The sequence below is a fragment of the Malaclemys terrapin genome, chromosome 10 (genome assembly GCF_027887155.1).
Source record: "Malaclemys terrapin pileata isolate rMalTer1 chromosome 10, rMalTer1.hap1, whole genome shotgun sequence".
NCBI lineage: Eukaryota > Metazoa > Chordata > Testudines > Emydidae > Malaclemys > Malaclemys terrapin.
The window spans coordinates 86,525,725-86,537,961 of NC_071514.1; the positions used below are offsets into that span (position 1 = coordinate 86,525,725).

The window sequence follows — 12,237 nt, forward strand, 5'->3', positions numbered from 1 at the left end:
TTACAACATGGAGATCTGATCATGTGACATTTAAGATTTTAAAAATCCTATGACAGTGAAATTGATCAAAATGGCCTGTGAGTGTGGTAGAGCCCTCGCCATTGGGGCGCTGTTGGGTGCTTTGCCGCATTGGCCCTTGTCTCGCCAGAGCCGAGGGCATCGTGAGCCTCTGCCGTGGGTTCTGCCTCCTGCTGACACCGCAGGGCTGGAGCCGGGGGAGCCGGCGGGATGGTGCTCGCGGCAGAGGGAATTTCTGTGAAGTCCCTCGGGCCGTGTTAAACGATCGGGAAAAACAAACCATCTGGTCCGGGCTGTAGCTGACAAATTAATTAGGAAAACACAGACGTCAGTGTCTGTGCTGCGGCGTCTCCTGAGGAAGGCCATTCCGAGGCACCAGGACGCTCCATCACCCGCTGCACGTGCTCAGCTGCATCAGTGCATGGTTTGTTTGAATGCACAACTGCCCAGAGCGGGGATGTAACTTTCCTCTGCCCCCCCGGGGATAGTTATGCACAGCGGCGTGTGGGAGATTTGACTCAGCTTCTCTTTGCAACAAGAGCAAGGGGCCCGGCCCAGCCCAGATGGGCCGCGTGGGCCACGGGGAGGAGAAGGCAGGGAGGGGATTTGAATTAAAGAATTAATTTGAGAAAATGAACTACGTGGTGTTCACGGCAAGAGTCACGGCACTCTTATAAAACATCCCCCTAAGTGCGGCCGTAGCCTACTATTGCGTGTGATGCCCCAGTCACTAGCTAGTACCTGGCCTAAGGAGACGGTGCTACCAATCGGACCTGTGCCTTGGGCTCGTTTATTGGCAATAGGGCCGCCCCTGGACGCCCTGCGGGTAGGAGCAGGGCTGGGGCAAAGGCCTTGTCACTTCTAGTCCGGCATTGGGCTTTGCTGAGGATGGGGCACGGAGAGACCTGCCTTGACCCCGCGCTGGCTCTGTGCAGCCTAGGCCAGGTGAAGTGAATCATTTCCCTCTGCCGGTGCCCCCCCGATTGCCCATATCTGAGCTATTCAAGCGCCAGGCTCTGGAGGCGCGTCACCTTCGGCTTGGCTCCGATGTGCCGTATGAAACCGGGAATGGGTGGGCTGAGTGGAGCTGGGCGGGGCTAAGTGTGATGAGGGCATGTGAGGTGCAAAATTCACCCCCACTGCTCCTCCAATGCCCCTCGATCCCACCCCTTAGCCTCCCTCTGCTATGCCAGGCCTGGGCACTACCCCATCCCCCCCGCCAGCTCTGCTATTGCCCCTCAATCCTGACCCACGGCTCCCTGCTGTCCCAGCGCTGGGCTCCCTCTTCCCCCTTGGCTCTGCTGCACAGCCTGAGTCCCCACCCAATGCCCCCAGCTCGGCCAGCGCTGGGTGCCCGTCACAGCACCAGGAACCTCTGGCCATGCCTCAGCTAGGGCCCTTGGGGGTTGGGAGCCTCCCCTCAGACAGGCCTTTCCCTCCCAGCACATGGAAACACCTCAGTGCTTCTGGCAAACAGGCGCTGCTGGGGCTAGTCATGGCGTGACCCACTCAAGGAGCAACTTGCCCCCCACGGAACAAGGCAGGCCTGGGTGAGGCGCTGGGCTGGGAGCGGCTCCCCGGTGCTGCCGTGTGCCCTGCCTGGCGCTTGGCTCATGCTGCTGACTGCTCAGGCCAGAGGAAGGGGCCTCGGGCTAGCCCTTGGTGATGTCCCATGTTCCCTTTTGGGAAATACGGTCACCCCGGGCCAGCAAGAATCTCCTCTGCCAGAGCCACAGAAAAGCCTTGAACGTGCAGATTTCACCCCAACCCCCCAGACAGGCGCGAGGGACCAGGTTCATAAAAGTGCTGGGTGCGCCTCAGGCAGGGCCCATCCGTCATGCTAAGGGCCGGCCAGGCACAGAGAGGGCCCGGGCCTGACGAAAGGAGAGTTTCATACCTGTTATCAATCGGTGCCTCATCAGGGTGGAAAATGGCAGCTCCAACAATTTCCCCCGGCCATAGCAACCTGTCACCTTTATAGCCTGAAATCCCCACCTACCCGGGGACTGCTCCCCCTAGCACCCATCCCATGGGTGTCACATCTCAATCCATCCTGGGTCGAACAGTCGGTATCTGTCCCCTCCTAGGTGCTCTGAGAGCACTGGTCCATGTGGACAGGTTTTCTCACGATTTCTCTCCCTCGTTTCTTCTCTGGCACCCGTCACTGCAGAATCTGGCCAGCGCCGGATGCTTTGGCGGTTTTGCATCGTGTATGAGGGCGTGTTTGAGCACAGACCCCGTGCTGGGTGCAGGGCGAACCCAGCTGTGGAAAGACCATTCCTAAGAAAAGTACCTTAATAAAGACCAGTTCTATTCATCTTTATTTCACAGGAAGTCACATGCTGAACAAGAAAACTAGTGGCACTAGAGTACCCGTACCAGCAGAAATCTGTGCTTTATTCACAGGACAAAGTATCATCACAATGTGGTTGGAAACATTTTTTTTCAAGCATACACATCACCATCTTCATGGGTACATACTTCGCTCAGGTGACAAAAGGCAAAATGGAGAGGCCCACCCCAGCCTCAGACGCATGGCTTCCCATGGGTCATAGAGCCCCATGCAGGCCCCAGCCCCTGCGGGCGTAGGGCATTCATCCTAGTCCTGGTAAACTGGACTAGGAGACGAGAGAGACTGACCCACCCAGAGCCCGGGAAGCTTTAGCCAGGGAATGCTCCAATTGGTGGTTATTTTCGGAACATGCACAAGGTACATGCCAGGTAGACGCTTGAGCCAGTTTGCGCATGGGCAGCAGTGTGTATCGACCAGCCATTATTAAAAATCAGATGGCCTGTGGCCTCCACACGGCCCATCAGGCCCTTTTCTGGCTGCTAGGGGTGTGCCCCGTCACAGTATAAAAACCAAATGCAAAACAAGCCCCCCCAGCTGCTGACAGAATCTGGTGAGGGCTTGGCTGTGTCCAGCTGTCTCTGCCTGGCACATGTTGGGCTGCGGACATAACTCCACATCCTCCTTGGCCTTTGGCCTGGAAAAGCCTGGCCTCCCACAGGGTCTGGAAAGCCGCTCTCGCCAGCACCCGCGAGGAAGGACAAGATGGCCGACGGAGGGGGTGGCTTGCACGTTGGCCTCCAGTTTGAACCCTCATGGAAGACTGCGGCATGCTCGCCTCACCACCGCTCTGGGCCTGGACATTTATTCCCACCTGAAGTCCTGCCCAACGGTTTCATAGAATTTAATATTATATGGTCTATAAAAGTCCCGGAGCTGCTCTATCACCTCAGGGTCTATCTGCACATGAGTTCTCCCTTTGGACTTGCCCAGGCAGCGCGGTAAAGTGCTGCTCTCTGTTTTTTTCAGGCAAGGAAACCCTTTTGTCTTGTTGAAGTAGAAGTGCTTGTCCGTGATCACACGCTTGATGCCCAGGAAGTCCTGCACTTTGCCCATCTCCCCGGCCGGGTCTGTGATCAGCTTTTCCCCGCTGACAAAGTGGATCTGGGAGAGGGGGAAGTACTGGAGCCAGCTCTGCAGGTGCACCACGTACATCCCGATGCGGATGGCGTTCCACGAGGTGTCCACCAGCCCCAGGCTGCGGTTCTGGAAGGACAGCCCTTCGAAGGTGGGGATGTCGGGCTTCTTGGAGAGCGTCTGCGTGTAGTCCGAGATGGCCCTGGTGACCGGGTTCCGCACCACCACGATCAGCTTGGTGTCTCTGGACATGTTGAAGATCCGCCGTGGGGCCTCCTTGGTGACAAAGTAACTGGGCGTCTTTTCCATTGTGATTTGCCTGCTGAGCGTCCTGGGCATCAAGCTTCTGTAAGCAAAGAAACGCACAGGTGAGGACAGGAGCTGGGACCCACACGAGGCGCTTGCAAACACAGCCCAGGTGCCCCGTTCTCAGAGCCCAGGCAGCTGGTGATTGCCAGGCAGGGCACCGATAATAGCCAGACTAATGCGGACCAGGCAAGAGACTCATTCCCATCCGGACGGGACCACACCACCAAGAGGCCAGGAGAAGACAGGAGCCCCCGACAGTCAGCAAAAGCATGCAACACCAGACGAGGGACATGGGAAACTTGCCCTGCACTGTAGCTACTGATGGGACAACTGCCACAGTCTGGCAGGTTCAGAGAAGCAACCAAGCAACCTTCCTCACCTGACCGAAGGAGCGCAATTGTCATTGCTTACGTCATCTCACTGGCAGGACAAAGCCCCAGGAGAGGCACTGTCGGGGTTGCTTTTCTGTGGCCCCAGGGAAAGGGATTATTGATCTTCTAAGGCTTTCCCAGCTCTTGGGCTCCGTGAAAAACCCACCCAGGTTTTTTTTCCAAGAATGTTAATCCCACATTCATGTTTCAGCCATTCCCAGCCTCCCTGTTGTGTGTGGTTGGGCTTTGTAAAGTGGAAAAGGACTTGAGTTCAGACAGACAGACAGACAGACATTTAGAACATCTGTCTCAGAAACAGAGAGAGCCCAGCTCAAAGTCCCCACCATGGAGGTGGGCCACAGGGACACTAACCAGGCAAGTGCAGGAACTGAAAACAAGACGGTTCCTGATTGAAACTTCCGGAGGGATTGAGAGAGGCCCAATGGACTTGGCCAGGGCTCGGGTTATCACCCCTATTCCTGTGAAAAGTCTGAAAGTGCCTTTGAATGACCAGCCCCTCAGACCTCCAGCTCAGCAGTGCCCCGTCCAGCACCACAGTGCCCCTAGCACCAAAGTGGGGTGTCGGCGTCAGCAGTAACACGAAGAGGAGAGTGTGACCGACTGACTCACCCACATCATTTCCTGCTGCACCGGCGCGTAGGCGTCCCTGGGACGGCGCCCACCCATGCACTGACTCAGCCGCAGCACAAGGTTGTAGTGCTGCCCGAGAACTAAGCTCTGACGTGGTAATCTGCCGCTTCGCCCGCCCGGGGGCAGGTCAGGAACACTGCGTTAGTGCTAAGGCTGGGTCGAGGAGAAGCTGGCCTGTCACATTACAGGCAATTACCCCGCTCTGGCAGACGGGGAGCAGTGTCTGCCTTTACACAGGATGCTGGCAGACTCCAACAGGGAAGCTTACGCACCCCTGACAAGGGAAGCTCCGGGTTTGAATACAGAGGAGCTGGCCACACCTGCTCCCTTCCCCACCCCCTCAGCTAGGACACGTAGGATTCAGACACCGACTCCCCCTGGGGCCTGAGGCGCAGTGAAGTGGTGGGATTTTCATGCACCCAGTGCTTCTCCCTTTGAGCAGCTGGCGGAGACTGAGCGCCAAGCCAGAGCCAGGCTGTGCAGACGAGCGTCTCCTGCTCTGTTCTGGATCCAGACAAGCAGGCCAAGGTGCCAGCAGCAATGTGCCAGGGCATCTCCGAGCCCTGCTCTGGCGTCGCTCGCGCGGCCCTCTCACAGCTCGAGCCACAAACAGAGGCCGGGCTGGGATGCAGAAAACAAACCCTGGGGGAGACTTTACGCCGTTCTGCCGCCGGTCTGGGCGCCACAAGCCAGTCCCTCTCAGGGACAGTATCTCCGCTGACATATCCGGCCCCTCTAGCCACCAGCAGAGTCTGCAGGGGCGTGACTGGGAGCTCGCCCCCTCGCTGAGGATTACCACCAGGGCAAGGGCCTGCTGTCTGCTAAAGTTGTGCGATATCAATCGCCCGGCTGAACAATCAAGAGGCCCAGGGGGTTCCTTGCTTTATTAGGGCTCAGTTCTGTCACATGACTCCTCGAAGGTCCTTTCAGTCACTTATAGCCCATAGCGTGGGGGAGATCGTCCCAGAGACCTGGGGCTGTGAGAGATGCAGAGGTCCCAGGGAGACCTCGGCAGTGGCTTGCTGCCGCAGGACCCCATCTGCCCTTGAAATAGTCATGATGGGATCTGTCCTAGTGCCACCGGCCCTGCCTCCAAGCAGCCAGCCGCCCGAGGCGGGCATGCAGCCGAGATGGTTAAATAGACCCTGAGAGCCTGGGCAGGCCCCAGATGTGAGCTGTTAGTGGTGGGGAAAGTCCCGGGGCTCAATCTCAACGACAGCTCTAAGGAGAGGGGCGTGTGCTGGGTATCTGGATGTGCCGTAGCACTGTTCACAACTTGTGGCCACAACTGCGCACACGGCCTGTTTTTCTCCGACACCCCCAGGACACTGGGTCAAGTGGGCAGAGGTTGTCCCTGTCTGCCGGTGCTTGGGTTGGCCTGTGTGACTGGAACGGGGGGTCCCAGGCCAGCAGGGCTGTGAGACTCAGGCCCAGTGAAAAACACCCCCTAGCTGCTGGGGGGTGGACAGGGGGGGCACTGCGCCCACGGGGCCAGTCCCCACTGCTCGAGTGATTGACACACTTCATGGACCCTGGTGCCCTGAATTCAATTCCTGCTCTGCCACAGGGTCCGTGTGAGTTGGGGCAAGTCTGTGAATCTCCCTGTGCCTCAGTTCCCCTCCATACAGGGAGGCCTGCACTGCTGGGCTGCACGGGGGCTGGAAGGGTTGGAGACTAGCATGAGGAGGGCCATGGACATAAGGAGACAGGGCGATTTCCCCACACTGAGCATCGCTGGGCCAGCGCGATGGGGCCAGCTGAGCCCACCCCTCACCCCGGGCTGTACCTCTAAGCACAGACGCGTCAGCACGGTTTCCAGCTACGGCCGTGCCCTGGGGGGCCTCCCAGAGCAGCAGGAACGATGGAGGCAGGGATGTGTAACCTGCTGGGCGCCAGGCTGCCAGCACCCAGGATGCTTGTCTCCATAGCCCCCTGGCTGTGCACTGAGGTCTGGCGCTGGAAAAGCTTTACCAATCGCCCTGCAGTGTATCAGGTTCTGTCCTAGCCCAGCGTCCAGGCACATGCCTCCAGGCCCAGGGCTTTACCCAGTGGCATTGGACTAGTGATAAAATCACGAGCGCTCACAACGCTGCCTCTGTTTCCGCGCTGAGCGGCACCAGGCGGCACCGGGGTGTGCTGCCCAGATCGCCGACACAAGGAGCTCCTCTGCACCCCGCGCATGGACACGAGCAGGATCAGGCCTTCACAGCAAGACCACAACCTGACAAACATGCCCCCCCACCTCACTTGGCCAGCAGGGAGGGGCCCCGGCAGCGCCATGGGGCAGGCAGAGCGGCAGTTGTAGGGGGCTGCAGGTCAGGCCCGAGGGGCATGGGCAGCGCTGCAGAAGGAAGCCGGTGTTGAGCCGGGGCCGTTCTTCCTTCATCTTAAAGCAGTAAATTCCTTTGCTGGAATTTACTGCTCACAGCCCCCTCTCCACTCACAAGCCTGGCTCCCGGGAGCTGCAGGCCAGGCGGTTCCCCTTGGTTACTACAGAACTTCTGCCATTTGCAAAACAAATTGCAGCTGGCGCCTTCTGGCATTATTGCCATTGCATTGTTTCATTGTGCCCTGATTGCATTAACGAGCGAACAAAGCCAGAGCGCTGGCCCCGGAGCCTGCCCCTATGTGGGGCACAGCACCAAAGACAAACCCAGCGGCCTCGACGGGTCTGAGCTCATGGCAGGAGCCACAAGCCAGCCCTTCGCCGGGGGCTACACAGCTACTAGCCAGCGGAGGAGCCGGGGAACCCCGTGCTCTCTAATGGGTCCCCCAACGCAGAGCTAGTGGACAAATCAGTGCAGCCCGGATCCAGCCCGTGTGTCCAGCTACCGCGGGGCGAAAGCAGAGCCTCTACTCCAGTCCCCTCAGCCCTGGCCAACACGGGATGGCTGTGCCGGTGGGGGGGCCTCGCTCAGGGAGAGGGAGACGCAGCGTGAAGGGGCAGGGCCTGGCCTCAATGGGCCGCTCCTTGGAACCCGTAACCTGCTCCCAGATACCACCCACCCCCGACAAACTCAAGCCAGGCCTTCGCCGGGGGCTGCACAGCTACTAGCCAGCGGAGGAGCCGGGGAACCCCGTGCTCTCTAATGGGTCCCCCAACACAGAGCTAGTGGACAAATCAGTGCAGCCTGGATCCGGCCCGTGTGTCCAGCTACCGCGGGGCGAAAGCAGAGCCGCTACTCCAGTCCCCTCAGCCCTGGCCAACAATGGACGGCTGTGCCGGTGGGGGGGCCTCGCTCAGGGAGAGGGAGACGCAGCGTGAAGGGGCAGGGCCTGGCCTCAATGGGCCGCTCCTTGGAACCCGTAACCTGCTCCCAGATACCACCCACCCCCGACAAACTCAAGCCAGGCCTTGGCCTGGCCCTCGGGGCCCGCGGTGGGTTTCCTCCTTTCCACGGCTGCTCCCGGGACCCCTCCACAGCGAAGGCCGTGCCCTGGCCCAAGATGCAGGGGGCTCAGGCCCTTGGAGCAGCCCGGTGTCCTGCTGGCGATAAAGGGGCTGACCCAGGCTCGCGATGGAGCATTACCCGTTCCATGGGCCACGGGGGGCTGCACAGCACCTGACCCCTGTACTCCCTGCCCCGCCCCTGGGCACACGCTGCACCGGACCGGCAGGGAGCTCCCCATCCTGCACGTGCGCCGCTGACGCCCCGACTGCTGTGCCTGATTTACACCAGGGCCCGTGCGGGGCGACTCCATCCCAGTGTCTGGCCCCCACCTCAGGCTCCAGCTGTGCACCCAGCAGCTGCCCCACACCTGTGCTCAGCACCCTGGCAACGGTCTCCTGGGAACACTCGCTATGCGCAAGCGCCGTATCCCTAGTGCCGTCGGCCCGCGCGCTGGTTCCCGGGGGCAACCGCAGTCTGCCTCCTGCAGTGCTCCGGCCCCACTCCGCGACACAAGCTAACGCTAGCGTGAAAGAAGCCAGCCCGTGAGCGCTCTGAGCCAACTAGGCCAGAGGGGGCCGAGCGCCTGTCTGCTGTGACACTGCTGGTTTCTGCGGCGCATGTGGCCCGGCCTGTTGAAAGCAAAGTGCTGAGCAGTTCAGGAGCCAGCGTGGGGCTGGCTCGGGAACCACTGGACAGGTCGGGTGGCCACGCACCAGCACTCAGCGGCCAGGCTAGTCAGCAAGGGCATTGCACTTGGAACGGGGCCAGGCCCAGAGTGGAGGGGGCCAGGCCCTCTGCAAACCGTGCCTGCCTTCCCAGCATGGGGCTATTGAAATCATGGGCTTTGACAGCTGAGCAGCCCAATCAAGTAAGCCAATGGGCAGGACAGATTTATCCATCAATCTTGCTTATTATGAATAAATGGTTAAATCAATCAGGGCTGGATTTATTGCCGGGTGGGTTGCTCCCGGCTCGAGCAGGGCAGAGCCGGTGGATGCCTGGCTGAAAGCCGCCACGCCGACAGGTTTGCAGCCGCTCGTATTTGCTTTGCGACATGAGTGGGGCTGGCCTTGGGGAGCAGGCGGGCCAGGGCTCTGCACGGGCACAGGAGTTTGCACCGAGTTCCATGCCACCACATGTGCCGTGGGAGGCTGGGCGCCCCCTGGCAGGGGGCAGGTGCCGCCGTGTGAGACAGGTGCCCCATGACGCCGCGGCTGCACCCAGCTGTAGTCACAGGAACAGCCCAGGGACTGAAAGCAGCTCCTATCAGCCTCCTCCAGCCACCACACTGATCGCTCGGCCCTGAAGGCCACAAGCCGGTGAGGGCGCAATCCTGTGTCCATTGCTGGCTGAGACCGGCTCGCCCAGCCCTGCTCCAGACAGACCAAGCACTCCCACAGCTGCCAACCCTGGCGACGGCAGCAGGGCGAGGGAGGCTGCTGATGCCCACTCCCAGCCAACCCTATTTCCCACCCACGAGGCCTGGGAGCGAGAGGAAATGTGGGGACAACGCCTGACTGCTGCGTGCGCCATGGGGCCCTGCTGCTCGCAGAGAATGAGGGGATTTGGGGGAACGAGATTCTTGGGGTGGGGAGGGGAGCCCCAAGGGATGGGCCCACGAGGTCTGATCGTGCTCTGGGATGCCCTGGGCTCACACCTCCTCGGCAGCATGGCGATAATCCTGCTGTGGGGCTTGGAGCCGGAGAGCCTCCCTGTGCAGGCAGCGGCCCAGCCCTGGAGCTGCGCTCAGGGACTGACCCCGTGTGAGAGAGCAGTGTGTGCACACGCTGCATGGCCCTTTCTCATGGTCTGTGGCACCCAACCTCCAGCACCCCCCAGGGACCCCCCACCCAGTAACCAATGGTCACAAGAATGAGGCCCTAGAACATAGGACCTGCCCTGTGGGCAAACTGTGTCTGTGTCACTGCTGCCCCCTCTGCTGGGGGCGGGTTGGAGGTTGGCACCTGAGCTGCACGGGACAGGCGGGGGAATTGCACGCAGACTGCAGCTGCTGCTTGGGCCAGGTGGCTCATGACACCTGCTGACTTTCCCAGGTGTGACCGAGACGGCTGCTGATTGCCCCAGGCTATTAACGGGGTGGCTGCCGCTGTGGAGGTGGAACCGGGAGTTGAACTGCTGGGCAATAACCTGCTGCAGGAGTTTCTTCAGGGCAGCCCATTCTCACCATCTGCCCCCGCAGCAGCCACCGCCACGTCGCCCATATCCTTTCCAGAGGGGCAGGGCCCAGGGAGCCGCTTTGTGCTAGTCCCGCAGTGCTGCAGGCTGTGGTGCCCTTTCTGTACCTCTCCTGCCCCACAGCATCAGAGCCATTCAGCCTGGTGCTAGGCTGCCCCTGCCTGCAACACCCTGGCCTCAGCCCGGCGTCTGTCTGGCACCCTTCAGGCAGGGAGCTGGGGAGGATGCCTGGGCAGACGGGCATTCCTTGCTCCTGTCAACCCCCCAAGCTGATACTAGGACTCCTGCGTGGGGCCCCAGCCCCGCTTTCTCTGCGGAGCCATGCACCGGCTTGCTGGGTAAAGGAGAGATTTAATTTCAGCTGCTTGGTGCTCTCAGACAATGCCCACGCCCCTGCCTCGGCTTCACAGCAGGAAGTCAGAGCTCCCCAGGGCTGCTTCTCCCCTGGCACCCTCAGCTTTAGTGGGCATGTCTACACTGCAATAAAGACCCATGGCTGCCCCCCACCGGGAGGGGGAGGTCCCACAACCCATGCTCCAGCCCAAGCCCGAATGTCTACACAGCAATTTGTAGCCCTGCAGCCGAGCCCTGGGAGCTCAAGTCAGCTGTCCCAGGCCAGCGGGTCTCTGATCCCAGTGTAGACGTACCCAGTCTGGCGCCTGCTGCACCCCCGAGGAGCGTGTGCACGGCCCGTTGAGGTTCCCCGGCCCAGGAGCTGGGTCTCCTGCTGCTCCTCTTCACATTCAGGTGTGACAGAACGACCAGACGCTGCAATTCTATTAGCCCAGCGTCTCCACCCAACGGCAGGTTATCGGTTACGTCAGCCAGGAAAACGAGGGTCCGCCTTCCAGAGGGAGCCTCGCCCGTTGGCTCCCAGCACAGCAAACCTATTCTGGGGGCTGCAGCGAGGCAGAATTCGGCAGCCAGGACGCTGCCCTCTGGCTTAATTTACACTCCAGCAGCCCCCAGTGAAAGTGACAGCCTGACGGATTTCAGTGCATGCTGGGAGCCAGCAGCATCAACGCTGGCCCTAACGGCTTGTTCGGCTGCGGCGTGCTCTCCCCTACAGGTCATAACTCAGCAAGACTTCATCTAACGCAACACCATGCAAGGTGCTGAGTCCCTTGCAAACACAGCCTGGCTGGACTGCTGACCAAGGTGACGTTCTGAAGCTGACATGCACCCCCCTCTGCCTCCCCTACTTTCCCCCCATGGCACCGGGCACTCTGCTTTACTCTGCCCCTCTGATCCTCCTCGGCAGCACAGTGCAGGCCTAAGAACCACCATCTGAAGCACCGCTGGGTCAGCTCGGAGCGACTCACAGATGAATTAAACCTAATTATGTGCTCCACGGGAATTCTACAAGGGCTGGGGAAGACCAGTGGAGGTTCTCAGGCAGTCCTGGCGCGAGAGGGAGCCCACGGAGCAGGGTGGAGAAGGACCCAGAGCACGAGTCATTTTAATAGATGAGACCTGGTGGTGTGCAGTCTGGCCAGGATCAAGGCAGACAGGGACAGCAACGGCAGCAGTACTGCGCGCCCCTGCCCATACCCACTTATAGCAGCACAAGCACCCGCTGCAAGGGCTGCGAGCTCCTCTGAGCTTCCCCAGCCGTGCACAACCCCCTTGCCAGGGACTCGGATTTGCCAGCGCTTCCGTTTGCAGTGACCAGGCAGGAGCACGAGGCTGGAGGCTGAACTCCCGGACTGTCGGAGTCTTAACCCCACTTCGTTCCTGCAATTTACTTCAGCCATTAGCCCCACAGCCACTGTCAGCATTTCCATCAGCCCCCAGCGTTGCCTTTGCCTTGCGCCAGCATGTCACCCTAGGCCCCAGCCAGCACCTGCCCCCCAAGCAGGGACGGCAGGTGCCT

General features: G+C 60.4%; 1 protein-coding gene across 1 annotated transcript in view; it reads right to left on the bottom strand.

Moving 5' to 3' along the window:
- Window positions 1–2,322: 2,322 nt before the first annotated feature.
- HS3ST2 (heparan sulfate-glucosamine 3-sulfotransferase 2) overlaps window positions 2,323–12,237 on the bottom strand; it is a 35,804-nt gene continuing 25,889 nt past the window's right edge. The window contains exon 2 of the mRNA XM_054042340.1: window positions 2,323–3,791. Coding sequence (XP_053898315.1) covers window positions 3,173–3,791 — 619 coding nt within the window. The 3' untranslated portion in view covers window positions 2,323–3,172. The remainder of the gene's footprint in view (window positions 3,792–12,237) is intronic.